This window comes from Lacerta agilis, chromosome 11 (genome assembly GCF_009819535.1).
Source record: "Lacerta agilis isolate rLacAgi1 chromosome 11, rLacAgi1.pri, whole genome shotgun sequence".
Classification (NCBI taxonomy): Eukaryota; Metazoa; Chordata; class Lepidosauria; order Squamata; family Lacertidae; genus Lacerta; species Lacerta agilis.
The window spans coordinates 43,436,356-43,451,935 of record NC_046322.1 but is presented as its reverse complement, the minus strand read 5'-3'; the positions used below and the strand labels follow the sequence as shown (position 1 = coordinate 43,451,935).

Below are 15,580 nucleotides of genomic sequence, written 5' to 3'. Positions count from 1 at the left end.
GGGGAACTGGGTTTGCGTCTCCGCTCCTCCACATGCAGCTGCTGGGTGACCTTGGGCTAGTCACACTTCTTTGAAGTCTCTCAGCCCCACTCACCTCACAGAGTGTATGTTGTGGGGGAGGAAGGGAAAGGAGAATGTGAGCCGCTTTGAGACTCCTTCGGGTAGTGATAAAGCGGGATATCAAATCCAAACTCTTCTTCTACCGGACCCTGCTCAGCTTAGCTTTGCAAATGGCATGTCAGATTCCAGAGAGCTGCTTTCAAAACTTGCCGTCTATTAGAGCAGACAGTATTGAGCCAGAGGGGACACTGCCTTGACTTTCTGTAAGGCAACTCTTTATAGCTTCACTGCTTTTATGCATCCACAATTCCAGGTAAAAATGTGACTCAACTGGCCTGGAACATTGAATTGAAAGTGTCCTGGCATGGGACATTCATCTATTCTGAGCACTGACCGGGGTGTGGAGGAATACCAACAACACTGCAGGTGCCACGGCAGATCAAGTAGACACAAAATATTGGGTCTTTTGAGGCAACACATAATGAAATGCTTATATTTGCTTTTATCTGTTTGTTGCGGGAACACTTAGAGTGATCCCCTTGCTGTTCAAACACTGTTGTGTGGGCAGCACACTCAAGTTGACTGTTAACATTCATTCCTTCGGAACTTGCTTTCATTGCCACGGTGCTTGATTTGAGCCATCAACAAAAATATCAGAAGATGCTGCAGTAGCTGGGATTGTTGTCTGGGACCTGGTCCCAGCCCATCTCAACTCAGCTCACAAAGCTACTTTTTCAGTTGGATAGCACTGGGCCCTATGAATATACACCTAACCGGAAACACCAGTCATGAGATCACATGCAAATAAATCAAATTATTGTTGAGTCTGACCAGTAATGAGATAAAGCTACTAAGAACTGCTTGGTTGGCAGACTAGAGCATCTGATACATCTGGAACTATGTGGAATTACGAGAGTGCTCTAGTGACCAGGTCCCTGTAGAGCCGTTCATGTTTTTTCTGAGTCTACCATTCCAACCTTCTTTGTGCCTTTTAATAGGTACGTCCAAAGTCCAGTTGCAGCATACATATGCAAACAAACAGGACCTGCTCTCCACACAAAATGAGGGGTTTTGGTTGATCTAGGTTAAGAATCTTTTGTCATGATTTTTAATTGGATTCAGCATTGTTTACTCATTTCACCGTTGCCATGCATTGCTCACTAAAGATGCCAGCTGTTCCTGAGGGACATACTATGCTAGGATATATTTTGCTTTATTTAGAATATGTGTCAGATAATAATGGAAATGACTTAAGGGACAAATTAAAGATTCTGCTTCCCAGCAAAATAATAATAATGCACATTTCCCACAAAAAAATGAGTCTAAAGATGACTAGGGATTTACTGGTACTATGACACATTTATAGTAAGAACTTTCAACTTCCCATATTTGCATTGTTGACACAGGAACTAAATCTAATATAAAGTAGTACCTGCTTTGGGTTGGGCTACATGCATGACTGATGCACAAAAACAGATTGCCAACCTCATGCGTCCTGCTGAGGAACAAAGACAATGTGTGTCTTATCAGCAAGCAAAATTTAGCAAGGAAATTGTATTTCATAGCACTCTCGATAATGTCAATAGGAGGACACTGAAAAACATGAGGAATGGTTGAATGCAGTGTTTGCATTGGCCTATGTGACACTGTCTTAGTAACTGAAACATGTTAAGAAATGGCACTGTCGGGTAGAAGATAGAACTCAGGGAGCTAAGAACTCTGGACTATTGATTCTGACTGCAACCTTTATTGTAAATGGGATGCAAGAACCTTCTTGGCTTCAGCTGTATTGTATAGAAATATAGGGGCAATGCTAACAGGAAAATGTGCTCTTTGCCCTTCTACCAGCTGATATTGTAAAGGGAATATTGTAAAGGGAATACCTGAGGAAGAGTATTTTTGCACAGTATCTGAAACTTCAGATCACCCATTTCTTAGAATATTGATGGGAGAAATATGTGCAGCAATATTTTTTTGCTTTGAGTTACATTTTGACATCAATTGTCAAAAGGTGCAGGGCAGGAATCTCTGTCAGCCTTTACATTTCCTGCTTGAAACTATATTTGTTCAAAGAAACCATTAGGCATACCACATATCTTGCATATTTGATTCCTGGAACAAGGAATTAAAATAAGAAGAGGATCAGCAGGAACCATACTATCTACTAACCCTCCTAAAATATTGTAAGACTATAACAAAACCTCTCTTCTCCTTTACATATGGCTACATATGCAGGCAATGATTAATCCGTATTCTGTGTGATTAAAGAGATATAAATATTAGAGGAACTGTTATAGGTCTTTGAGCTCAATTAGACAAGATGATGGGAAATCCATGATTGGATTTCCCATGTGTATGTTAAATTATAAGTAACTAAGAGGGCACCCTGAATCACCTTGGAGCCACAGTGGTGCGGAAGGAAGGGTTTAACCCTTCCCTCTCCATCACTTCTTGAGTCACAATCCTCTCAGGTGTGAATTAGCTATATGAACCCCTGTGTTTCTCCCTCATGGGCAAATAGCTTTTGCTGGTGGGATAATATTTATAGGGGAAATGGCGTGAGGAGAAATACCTAAATCTCCTATCCCAGTACTATAGTCTTCACATAATTTGCACCCACTATCAGGAGCTGCTCTGATTTTTTTTTTTAAATGAAAGTTCAGTCCATAAATTCCCTATGGTCCCATCTGATTTTTATCTATTCTTGACGTTGAATATTCAGCTCAAGATACTTGAAACAAGAAAACCATCCAATAAGAGTCATGGCTGAGATGATTTGCTTTCTGGAAGTTTCTATACACCGTATTTGGCATAGTGTAACTACTACAGTGATACCTCATGTTGCATACGCTCCGTTTTGCGTACGTTCGAGTTACGGACCTCTGCGACCCGAAGTCCTCCACGGAGCGCGCGTGATGCGCAGGTTCGCAGAAGCGTTCTGCGCACTTCATGCATGCACAGAAGCGCAAAAACCCATGAACTTCCGGGTTTTTTTCTTTTTCTTTTTTGTTCGTTCATGTTACGTACGCCTGGGTTACGTGGCGCGACCCGGAACGGATCGCGTACGTAACACGGGGTACCACTGTATTTGCAACAGATTCAGTAAACTAGCTTCCAAGCACCATGGGTTCCTTCTGTGCCCATGGACATTCATGGCAACATCTCCTTCACCCCTAAACCCCAGGTAACAGGTGGTAGAAAACCAGAGCTGCTAACGCGTTTCTGTTTTGTTGAGATAGGTATGGTTTTTAGAAGTCAGATATCGGCAGGGCTGTAACGAGAGTGCAGTGGAGGCAGGGGCGCCAGAGGCTGACCCAGGAGAGGGGGCCAGTGATTTATGGGGTTTTGTGCCACCCAAGGGGCAGCAGCCCGGGTTGGACAAAGGGGAAGGGTCTGAGCAGTCAAGAGACACGAGTGGAGGGCAAGATGTGTCAGGGAGAAGCTGTTAAGGCTGGGGGGGCAGCTGAATCCCCACTTTCTCCTACTACCAAGAGGGTTTTAAAGAGGCAAGCACAGTGGCAACTTCAGTGTAGAAGAAGTCTCTGGTTGTGTGTGCACACTTTGTCAGGCGAGGGGTGTTTGGTCCCACTGTTGCTTCAACTGCTTTGCCAGGCACAAACCTTTGGAAGTTACTGCCAGCTACCTAGATGCTAGAAGTTTGTGTGTGTTTGTCTTCTGTGTGCCTTAGAAGCTGCTGTAAGTGTATGCTTTTGTCAATTACAACTATTGGCTGTGCTCTTATATCAGAGACATACCTTAGATATTTAAAAATTGTCCGTAGCACCTTAGAGACCAGCCAAGTTGGCTCTGGGTATAAGCTTTTGTGTGTATCTGAATAAGTGTGCATGCACACGAAAGCTTATACCCAGAAAAAACTTAGTTGGTCTCAGGGCCGTCTTAAAGGGATCGGCCACCGTGGTGCGACAATCCCTCGGCGCCCCCGGTGGGCCGCCTCTCCGCCCACCTCCCTCCAGCGCTGGCCACCCCTCGGGATGGGAGGTGGGGGAGCGGGGGATGAGGGGCATGGCGCTGCAAGCCGGCCGCCCTCCGGAGCCCCAGCTGGAGCTCTGGGAAGGGTGTGCAAAGCCCCGCGCTGCTCCAGCGCCACGCCCCTCATGCCCCGAGGGGCGGCCAGCGCGGGAGGGAGGTGGGCGAGCGGGGGATGTGGGGCATGGCGATGGAGTGGCGCGGGGCTTTGCGCACCCTTCCCAGCGCTCCAGCTGGGGCTCCGGAGGGCGGCCGGCTTGCAGCTCACCCACCGGCACGCGAGCGCCCGCCCGCCCACCCGTGGGGGCGGGCACAGGTTGGGGAGGGGGCAGCCGGTATGCCGGTGGGCTCGCGGGGGCGCCCCTGGGGGGCCTGGCGCCCTGGTGCGCCGCGCCACCCAGCCCCTATGACAAGACAGCCCTGGTTGGTCTCTAAGGCGCTATTGGAAAATTTATAAATTTATTTTAACCTCACTTTAACATTCTTCTACAAACTCGAATCTTATCATTAAGCCATTGTTTATCATGATGTCCCAGTTCAGCCATTGTTTAATGGAACACTTGATTTAAAGGAGGTGTTTGATTTTCATATTCAACAAAAGTACTACATCGCTAACTGTATCCAATATTTACACTAAAGCTGTAATGCTTCCCGTCAAATTGTAGGAAGAACAGGGGGTGTAGGACTTGGGGGGGGGAATCCATTGGAGGCGTTCAGTGGGAAGCGTTTGGACCGATCTAGGGAATCAGTTCCCAAGTGTGCTTACCTAGAAAGCCCTTACATTTTGTGTTGGTTCTCATGCTTCTGGAGCCTTGTGTACAACATTCCATGGCACCATGCATGGGATGGGAGTGTTTTGGCAGTGATAAGTATGCATCTGTCTTTGCACCTGTCTAAGTGTTCCCTTTTGCAAAGAGGAGCACTGAATCACCATTTGATCCAGATGGATGTGTTGGCCCACGGTCCATCTTCGACAGCTGGATAAGATTTTTTTACAGTCTCCGCGCCGAAAACCATTTCTCCATGGTGGAAAAATACATTTATGGAGGGAAAGCCTCCTATTTATTTTTTAAGAGAAGTGTTATAAAATTATGACTGGGTTGGTGCAATCCGTAGAAACTATTATCTTGCAAAACGCTAGAGGCTATCCAATGAAACTGATTTACAATAGATTCCAAACGAAAGGGCGTATTCTTCATTCAACGCATAATTAACGTGCACAGTTTGTTGCTATACGATGTGGTGGTGGTCACTAGCTTAGAAAGCCCTATTTGAAAAATGATTAGACCAACATGTGGACAGTAACTCTTGTCAGTAACTTTTGACTGTCGTGGGTGAAATATGGAATAGCCATATTCAGGACAGTATGCCTTTGATCCAGATTCTAGAAACCAGTTATAGGAGTCCTGCTTTGCTTTGCTGCTGCAGTTGTCATTAAGCTGCTCACAGCTAGAGTGAATTCTGGACTAGATGCAGCTTTGATATGGTCCAACAAGCCAACTCGGTGTTCTTACTTAAACTCTCTTCACGTCACAAGGAACCCTCAGTATAAACACACACAATGTTTTATTTATAACAATTCTAGACTGTCAAGAAAATAGAGAATTTCTTTATAAACGCTAATAATTTTTAAATACATGAAAGGAAGAACACAGAAACTACCAGAAAGCTGTCTAGCCCAGTTCTTAAACCTAATAAAAACTGCAATCCTAAACCCTCTTAAAACACAATCGTCTACATACCTTGGATTGAACATATTGGAACTTCATTGTGGGTTAATGCATAGCGTTGTGTTGCGCAATCCTCTGCTCACTTAAGCCCCACAAAAGTCAATGGTAATTATTTTTTTGAGTAGACATGTATAGGATTGCAGTACTGTATAGAAATTCTCTCAAGTGCCTAAAACCGCTTTCAGGTTGTTTTTCTTTTTTAAAAAAATTCCAAATTATTTTTTTCTCAATTCCTAAAGAAAAATATGCAAAAGTTTTTTGTTTGTTTGTTTTTAGAAGAGTAGCTGTCTTGTACCAACTGATAGATTCATATTTTCCAAAGGAATTATAACAACCTTGAATAATACTTTTGATCTTTACCAGAGTTTACTTCTGTTGGCTGGGCGTTACCATCTGGCTAGTTATGCTCCGACAGGTGTGCATGCATTTCATTAGAAACTAGCTTTATTACGCTTGTAAGTCCCAACCATTTACAGTGCAAACATCTGCAGAGAGTGAGCTCACATGCAAAGACCCATTCCCTACATGTGGTCTTGGTGTATGCATGCGGACCAGGAGAGAGGCTAATTGGCACATGTGATGTTGGAAGTGTGTACAGTCATACCTCGTGTTGCGTTAGGTTCATGTTGCAACTTTTCGGCTTGCGAACGCGACAAACCCGAAAGTCTATCACACTCCGCGCTTGCGCAGAAGCGCCACTCTCGTTGCGGACTTTTCGGGGTGCGAATGGCACCCCGGAACGGATCGTGCCCGCAACTCTAAAAGTACCACTATAGTTGCTTACACACTGTGAATTTGTGAGTAAAATGTTTGAATAGGGCTGACGAGTGACTTCAAATCTAGATTAAAAGCATTAAAATTTACTGTATTTACAGAATGCAGTATGTTTCAACTATGTATGCAAAAACCCAAGGATTTGCCCAAATGCCCATCTTCTGCCCTCTTTTCCTGAAAAGCACCTGTACTTTACATCAAAATATCACTTCCAGGATTCAAGCCAAAGGGTGGTATTCAATTATGTTTTACTCAGAGTAGACACATTAGAATTGGTGGATATGTCTTAAGTTCGGTCCTTTCATTTCAGTCGATCCTATTTTCAGAGAAAGTCGGTAGGAAGCTGCTGCAATCTGATGAGTCGGGAATATAGCAGAAATGGATTTCTTTTGTACAGAACTCCATTAGCAAGTCACTTTGCAGTTTCCTGAGACTATGACCAAGATGGTTCTGGAACAGTGGAATGGGCCTAGGTCACCTGCGGCTTTCAGAGAATACTGTGATAATAGTAGAATGTGACACGCAGCGGGAATTATTTAAGCAGAGTTTTCATTGAAACAAATAAAAAACTTTTATTAAGCTTAAAATAAACTTCTTCATAGAAATAGATCACATATAGAATACAGGCTCTTCTCTATACTGGCACACACTCTTGAGAGAAACTAGTCACCACAGTCACGATAAGTACCGTAACTCACACAGCACTGAAAGACAGTTACAGACTAGAATGGCAGTTACATCTTAGAACGACAGTTATAGCAGTTAGGCATCAACAGCTGTTCCTGCTCTCATGCGTCTTTGTCACATGACAGAATAGTGCCTTATTATAGAGAATAGTAGAGAGTTAGAAGGGAATCTGGGGCCCTTTAGATGTTACTGGACTAAAACTCCCATCATCGTTTACCGTTGGCCAGGCATCCCCAAACTCAGTCCTCCAGATATTTTGGGACTACAACTCCCATCATCCCTAGCTAACAGGACCAGTGGCCTGGGATGATGGGAATTGTAGTCCCAAAACATCTGAAGGGCTGAGTTTGGGGATACCTGCCATTGGCCATGGTCTGAACACCTGGAGAGCCACTGGCTCTTCTACCATTGAGCTTTTTTCATCTAAACACCTGCTCTCTATTCACTTTACAGGAATGCCACCCAAGCCCTGTAGGCCCAGGTGTATCTGAAATTACGCTAAGCTGAAGGCAGCTGGCAAACTGTGAAGAGTTTGATCTGTTTTCCTTTTCTCACACTTACATAAAGATTCCTGCTAGAGCTCCTTCGCACTTTACAGTTTTAAATGCACACTTAAAACATCCTAGGTGCACAGCTAGAAACATTAATGGAAGAAGCATGTTTGCAGACACAAGTGTTATACTCCTCAGGGAGCTTTGATTGGCTGTGGCTTCCGGAGAAGTGTCTGTAGTTGGTGGCAAATCTGGGTTTGGCGCTGTATAAACACATATACACCTGAAACTACATAATGTGTGAAATGGCTCTTAGTTAAACGATACTAAGAGAAAGGGCAAACTAAGCACACTATGTAATGCAAGTAATTACTTTAGTTGGAAGCTGCCTTTTCAACATGTTTGCACAAAACTGCAGAAAGTTGAGCAAGAAGAACGGAGCAGGATATCTCGCACACAACTGGTTTTTCTTTATAAATCCCTAAAGTGGAGAGGCCAAGATTTATCAGCTCTGTTTCAAAGCTTCTCCTCATAGAACGCGCACAGTTAGGTAGTTGATGGTGTGGTGACAGGGAGCAGCATAAAGCATCTATTTTTCTGCTATAGAGCATGAGCCATGAGTCATGCTCAGTTTGAATGATCAGCCTAGTCCTGTGGGTGAAAAAGCTCAACAGCTTGATGCATTTCTCCTTGATAAGCTGCTGTTCTTCTGTATTTCTAGAATAGCTGCAGGTTTGTCCAAAGTGCTTAGGGGTTGAGGGGAAATGGTTGGTACTTAATTGAATTATCCTGAAATGGATTCGCAGAGGTTGAAGAAAAAGGTTGACACCAATTATGAAACTTAAATCTAAAAATTCCATCTTCAAAGGGCCCGGAGGGGAGCAGGGTAGAGAGTATATCCCAGGGTGGAAGGCTGGGGGAAACTTCTAGGTGAGAGATGGTAGGATTCACTCTCTGTGTGTGGAATAAGGGTTAAGATTTAATTTGGATGGAGGGTTCCATAATTTCTTTTCCTTCTTTCCTTCTTTCTCTTCTTCTTTCATTCCTTTGCTTCATTTTGCTTTTTGCTTTTTTCTATTTTTCTTTTCTAGATTAGTGAGATTTTTATTGTGTTTTATGTTGAAAACTTTTAATAAAACTTGGGTGTTTCCCCCCCCCCCAAAAAAATGCCATCTTCAGCTCCTCTTCGTTTTAATGAACCATTATTATTTAAATGCATTTCAGCTTTTCCTTTTTATTTTGTACTTGTTTAATACGGTGCAGTTACATTTTAACTTTGATGAAATACTAGAGGACCCTACTGCGCATTTACAGACACTTCAAAGCCCAATTTTAACATGTGCGGCTAAATTACATAAGGGGAGCCTTTTGGATCAGGCCAATGGCCCATCTAGTCCAGCATCCTGTGCTCACAGAGGTCAACCAGATACCTGTGGGAAGCGTGCAAGCAGGACCCAAGTGCAACAACATTTTGCCCACCAGCGGTTCCCAATAACTGGTATTCAGAGGCTGGGATTTGGGTGGCGCTGTGGTCTAAACCATTGAGACTCTTGGACTTGCCAATTGGAAGGTCGGCAGTTCGAATCCCCGCAATGGGATGAGCTCCCATTGCTCTGTTGCAGCTTCTGCCAACCTATCAGTTCGAAAGCATACCAACACAAATAAATAGGTACCACTGTGGTGGGAAGTTAAAGGTTTTTCTGTACACTCTGGCACTCATCACGGTGTCCTGTTGCGGTTAATTCATTCTGGGCACATGACTCAGAAAGCTGTCTGTGGACAAACACTGGCTCCCTCGGCCTGAAAGCGAGATGAGCGCCGCAACCTCATAGTTGCCTTGGACTGGACTTAACTGTCCAGGGGTCTCCTTTACCTTTTATTCAGAGGCAGACTGCTTCTAACAGTGAAGAGATATAGCTCTCTCTTGATAGCTGCGGCCTCTGCGAATATTTATAATCCTCTTTTAAAGCCATCCAAATTGGTGGCTGTCACTGCCTCGTGTCAGAGCAAGTGCCATACTTTTAACTACAGCGGTACCTCGGGTTACGTACTTAATTGGTTCCGGGTTGCCATTCGTAACCCGAAAAGTATGTAGCCCGAAAATTGCACTTTGTGCATGCGCGAACTGTGCAGAACGCCCCTGCGCCGAGAAACACCTCCGGGTTACGGGAGTACGTAACCTGAAAAGTATGTATCCCGAAGTGGACGTAACCCGAGGTATGACTGTATGTGCTGCATGAATAACTTCCTTTTATCTGTCCTAAATCTCCCAGCATTCAGCTTCATTGGAGGTCCAGTGTTATTATCTGGGTTCGACTAGATGATCTCACAATTCTAGATTCTATTAGAGAAGGATAAAAAATTTACATAGGTCACAGGGTAGAGTCTGTTGTTACAATGCTACACCCACCATGCATGTATGCATGAAGTGTGTGAGTCCACCACAATGGTCTGCATGCTAGGTACCTATCCCTCCCTAGCCAAATCAGCAACAGGCGCTAAATATTTTTCCCTGCTAAGTATTGTGTGGTCTGTTCTCATTTTGTATGCTACTTAAGGTAGATATTTGGCAGAAAGTGGGCTTAGAAGTTTATAAACAAGTGTGCTTTCTCGTGTAGAATGTGACAACCCAGCAGTTTTTCTTCTGTATTTTCTTTTGTATATATATAAATTTATTTATTTGGTTTTCAGATTAAAGTTTTACAATCACATATCCAACATACAACATAATAACAGATTCCAAAGAATCTCCTGGACTTCCCTCCTCCTATTGGTGGTTCCTATTGTTAATCATTTCCTCCTGCATCTTTTTTTGATAATCCAAATCTTTTACATCTCTGTTATGTCCAAAATTCGCCATTAAACTACAAGTGTTATTCCAATCCTATTAACAGTTTTAGCTGTTTACACTGGTTTTTAAGATAAATTATAAATTTCCCCCATTCCTTATTACAATCTTCCTGATTTCTGATTCTTCGGGTCATTTTTGCCATTTCGGCATAAACCGTCAACTTAATCTGCCATTCTTCTCTGGTAGGGACTTAATCTTCTTTCCATCTCTGGGCCAATAACATCTGCACAGCTGTGGTCGCATACATAAATAGTCCTTTCTGCTTCCTTGGGATTTTGGCACCTAGGATTCCTAAAAGAAAGGCTTTGGGATGGTTGGTTGTTTGTTTGTTTGTTTTTAGGAAAAAGTTACTTTAAACGTTTTTTTTCAACTCATTATGTATCATTTTTCTTCTGTATGTTCATACCTGGTGCTACTAGCTGGTGTGGGTGTCATTGATTCTCGTGTAGCTTACACCAAGGTTTATTGGATTGAAGTTAAATAAGGTTTACTCAGAGTAGATCCATTGAAAGTAATAGACCTAAGTTAGCCGTGTCTATTTATTTCAAAGTGTCTACTCTGAGCAGGACTAGCATTGGACACAGCTCATTGGCTCAGAAGTTGATGTTCAATTTCAGAGATAACATATAAAATCAGACTTTTTAAAAGCTGTATGTGCAAATAAAAGTAAGCACGTAGCGAGCACAGTAATTTGTCCTGCCTTTTCCTGAGGTTCCCAGTGGCATACTACGGAACAGCTCTCCCACCTCCTTGATTATAATAGAATGTAATGTTTTGTTTTAAAAGTATATATCTGGATCTCAAAATTAATTACTACAGTGTTTCCAACTGGATAAATGATTAAGAACCAATTGTGAAATTACACTCTGAAATGAAACACTCAGGGCTTGTTAATGCTTTTCTTGGCATGAGGAAAGGACATATAGGTCTCTAATATTAAATGGTGTTTCAAAAGGGCGAGTTAGCACTTTGTTTGCCAAATGGACTTTCAAAAGCCGTCTTTGGTTACAAAGCTTGACTGTCTTTGCGTAAATCATGGACCGGCTACAGTAAAATAGCTTTGTTTGAAAAGATAATCTTTGGCAGGCCGCATCAAAGGTTTGAAATTCTGGAAAGGGTGAAAAGAAATCCCTGCTTTTACACTGATTTATCCTGTAGTTCAGCAGCACCTCTGTGAAATTTGCCTGGGAATTATGGGATATTTGCTGTGTTGGGGGGGAACCCCACCCTTTCACTGAATCAAAAGTTTTCTGCTTTTTAAAATTATTTAACAGTGAAAAAAGAAGAATACATGCCTAGAATCCAGCAGGTGGGAGATGAGAGTGAAGTTACTGCTTTTAGGGAGTTTTACTGCAATTTGGAGCACTGGTTTTTATAGTATCTAAATTTATGAGTTCATATTTTTATGGTATAGTCTCATGACACATTCACTGTGCTCCATCATGCCCTGTTCCCCGTGTTGCTGTTCTTGATTTACAACTCGTGTGACTATGAATCATTCTCCTGGAAGGTCCCTTAATCCCTTGATAAACCTAAATAATGTGTAGTGTTTTTAATTTATGAGCTGAGCCATTTTATACCTACCTAGAAGAAGGAGCATTTGCCTAAAACTTTGTTCAGCGATCAGTGGATTTAGATGTGTCTCATCTAAGTGCTGTGTAACACTGCACACTCACAGGGTTGTATATGTGACCTGCACATGGAAGGAACAAAGCTTAGTCTCTTTCTAAAATGCATTTATTACACATTACATTTATTTCCAACCTTTCTTCCATGTTGGACCACAGTGCATCATACATAAAGAGTTCCCTGTTGGTTTCCTGCCCAGACCCAGACCCAGTTTAAACTTTAGCAGTGTTGCTGTAGTATGTGCCTTCAGGAGATAATCTAAGCTCCTGCCATCTAGTTTTCTGTGTAGACAGCTTTTTTTGTTTGTATGGGGAAACATTTATTTTTGTTTGTTTGTTTGACCCATTTTATACGCTGCTTAACGCCGTAGTTTCTAAGCTGTGCGTTCAGTGAGGTTTCAAAACAGATACAGTGGTGCCCCACTAGACGAAAATAATTCGTTCTGCGAAAATTTTCGTCTAGCGGGTTTTTCGTCTTGCGGAGCGGCAATGACAACCGCGCTCCGCAAAACAAACAAAAAAAGACGAAAAATTTTCGTCTTGCGAGGCAGCCCCATAGACTTTTTCGTCTAGCGGGGCAGCCTTCCGCTAGACGAATGCCTTCGTCTAGCGAGTTTTTCGTCTAGCGAGGCATTCGTCTAGCGGGGCACCACTGTACAGAAGATGAAATAAGTTTTTAAAATTCACCATAAAATGGTGTGAACCCTACTTAGCAGAGTGAAATGGCACAGCGGTTTAAGTCAAATGTTGCCCCTCCTCTCAAGAGCCAGGGTTGTGTAGTGGTTAAAGTGTTGGAGGAGCATGGTTCAATTTCCCACTTGGCCATGAAGCTCACTGGGTGTCCCTTGGGCCAGCCACTCACTCTCGGTCCGTCCTACCTAACAGGATTGTTGTAAGGGTATAATGGGGATGACGAGGAAAGGTCAGTGTCAATGTCATAACTATTCAGTCAAATTCAATGATGTATTCATCGTTTAATTACTTAAGTCATCAAAACCAATATAATTAAAACCCAGTTCTTAGGGAGGTGTCGGAGGACAAAAAGTGTTGTTTTTTCAGCAGAGCAAAAACCAGCAGCAAGGAGAAGAAGCGAAAGTACTCACTGATAGCTTGCAGCATCTTCAAGTCTTAAAAAAAAAAAAAGATGTCGGTGCCACTATATGTTAGAGCCCAATGAGGCCTGCTGTCAGGGTGGTTTTCTTCTTCTGAAATGAACATATTTATTATTTTATAGTGGATGCCTTGAAGGGCAGGAGAGCCCCCTTTGTTCCTTGTAGGCTGTCCAAGGCCTATTTTTGTTTGTAGTGGCTAAATGCGAGTTGATGGAAAGCTCTTATGCCCTCATTTGTCTTTCACAGGGTGAATTGAAGATATAGTCTCCCAGCTGAACTACTATGAGGTCAGAAGCCTTGCTGCTATATTTCACACTGCTACACTTTGCTGGGGCTGATTTCCCAGAAGATCCTGAACCAATCAGTATTTCGCATGGCAACTGTGAGTATGAAAGGCAGGGAAACTGCGCTTAGATTTCTTGTCCCCCAAGTTTCAAGTCATGGTTTATTGGTCAGTGAGGTTTAAATTTGTGAGTACCACGCTCTTGTTTTCCTGCTGCATCTCCTTAGACCTATCTTTCCTTTATCCCAGAGCCTCCAAGTGTCCTTATTTTCCAGCAACATTCCCAGATTTACAGAAGCCATCCAGGCTTTTTAAATTTGCTCCCAGAATGTCCCACTCTTCCTTAGGACATCCCTATTTTCATCGGAGAAATGTTGGCAGGTATGGAGTTATCTGACCCCCGAGCCATCTGAAGGCAGCCCTGTATAGGGAAGCTTTTTAATGTTCACTGTTTTATTTTGTGTTACCGTATTTTCCGGCGTATAAGACAACTGGGCGTATAAGACGACCCCCAACTTTTCCAGTTAAAATATAGAGTTTGAGATATACTCGACTGCAGATTCTCCACCCGGCATATAAAACGACCCCTCACTTTTGAGAAGATTTTCCTGGATTAAAAAGTAGTCTTATACGCCAGAATATACAGTATATATGTTGGAAGCCGCCCAGAGTGGCTGGGGCAACCCAGTTAGATGGTGGGGTACAAATAGTAACATTATTATTATCACAGTCGTACCTTGGATCTCAAACGCCTTGGCTCCCAAACAAATCAGCTCCCGATCGAAACCCGGAAGTGAGTGTTCTAGTCTTCGAACAATTTTCGGAAGCCAAACGTCCGGGGTGGCTTCCAATTGACTGCAGGAGTTCCCTGCAGCCAATCAGAAGCTGCACATTGGTTTCCGAACGTTTTGGAAGTCGAATGGACTTCCGGAATGGATTCCATTCAACTACCAAGGTACGACTTGTTGTTGTTGTTGTTGTTGAATAGTATGTCCCTATTTTCATTGGAGAAATGTTGGAGGGTATGCTATTCCGCATGCTAACCCTATCCTTTTGCTACAAACCAGTAAACAAAAACTTGCTTTGTCATAGTCTTTGAATGCAAAAGAGAGAGTTCCCACACCTGCTTTTGGTCATATCTCAACCCACTGTCCTCTTCAACCTAGTACCTCTCTCCTTCAATAACAAAAATGTCATTTTTCATGAAATGGCTCAACTGAAAATCTGTGAAATATTATTTCTATGAACGTCCTTTCAATGGTGCTCAAACCAGAATTAGCCACATCTTAGTATGAGAAATTAGATGTACCACAGACAAATCCTTGACAAGATAACCAAATTCCAGGGGAAACACACCATTTAGCACAGAAATGATGGTGCATATGCTAAATTGCTGTGCGCGCGCTCATGTGTACTCCATTTTTGCAGTTGTAGTGTAAAACAGAATTTAGAAAGAAATAGTTTCCATTCTAGACCAACTCTTAGTGGCAGCCTGCCTGGAAGCAGATTAGCATAATATTCTCTTGCCCATCAGGATTTAGATGTGTAAATGAGGAAACCTTTCACAATATCTGGCTGTACGTTGTTGTTGTTCAGTCGTTCAGTCGTGTCCGACTCTTCATGACCCCATGGACCAGAGCACGCCAGGCACGCCTATCCTTCACTGCCTCTCGCAGTTTGGCCAAACTCATGTTAGTAGCTTCGAGAACACTGTGCAACCATCTCCTCCTCTGTCGTCCCCTTCTCCTTGTGCCCTCCATCTTTCCCAACATCAGGGTCTTTTCTAGGGAGTCTTCTCTTCTCATGAGGTGGCCAAAGTACTGGAGCCTCAACTTCAGGATCTGTCCTTCTAGTGAGCATTCAGGGCTGATTTCTTTGAGAATGGATAGGTTTGATCTTCTTGCAGTCCATGGGACTCTCAAGAGTCTCCTCCAGCACCATAATTCAAAAGCATCAATTCTTCGGCGATCAGCCTTC

The 15,580-nt window shown here is 43.0% G+C and overlaps 1 protein-coding gene across 5 annotated transcripts in view; it reads left to right on the top strand.

Moving 5' to 3' along the window:
• Nucleotides 1-15,580, top strand: part of SEMA6A (semaphorin 6A) — a 173,854-nt gene that overhangs the window by 75,999 nt on the left and 82,275 nt on the right. For all 5 annotated transcript variants that reach the window (XM_033163593.1, XM_033163591.1, XM_033163594.1 and 2 more), the window contains exon 2: nt 13,567-13,702. In XM_033163593.1, the coding sequence (XP_033019484.1) occupies nt 13,603-13,702 (100 nt within the window). In that variant the 5' untranslated portion in view covers nt 13,567-13,602. The remainder of the gene's footprint in view (nt 1-13,566; nt 13,703-15,580) is intronic.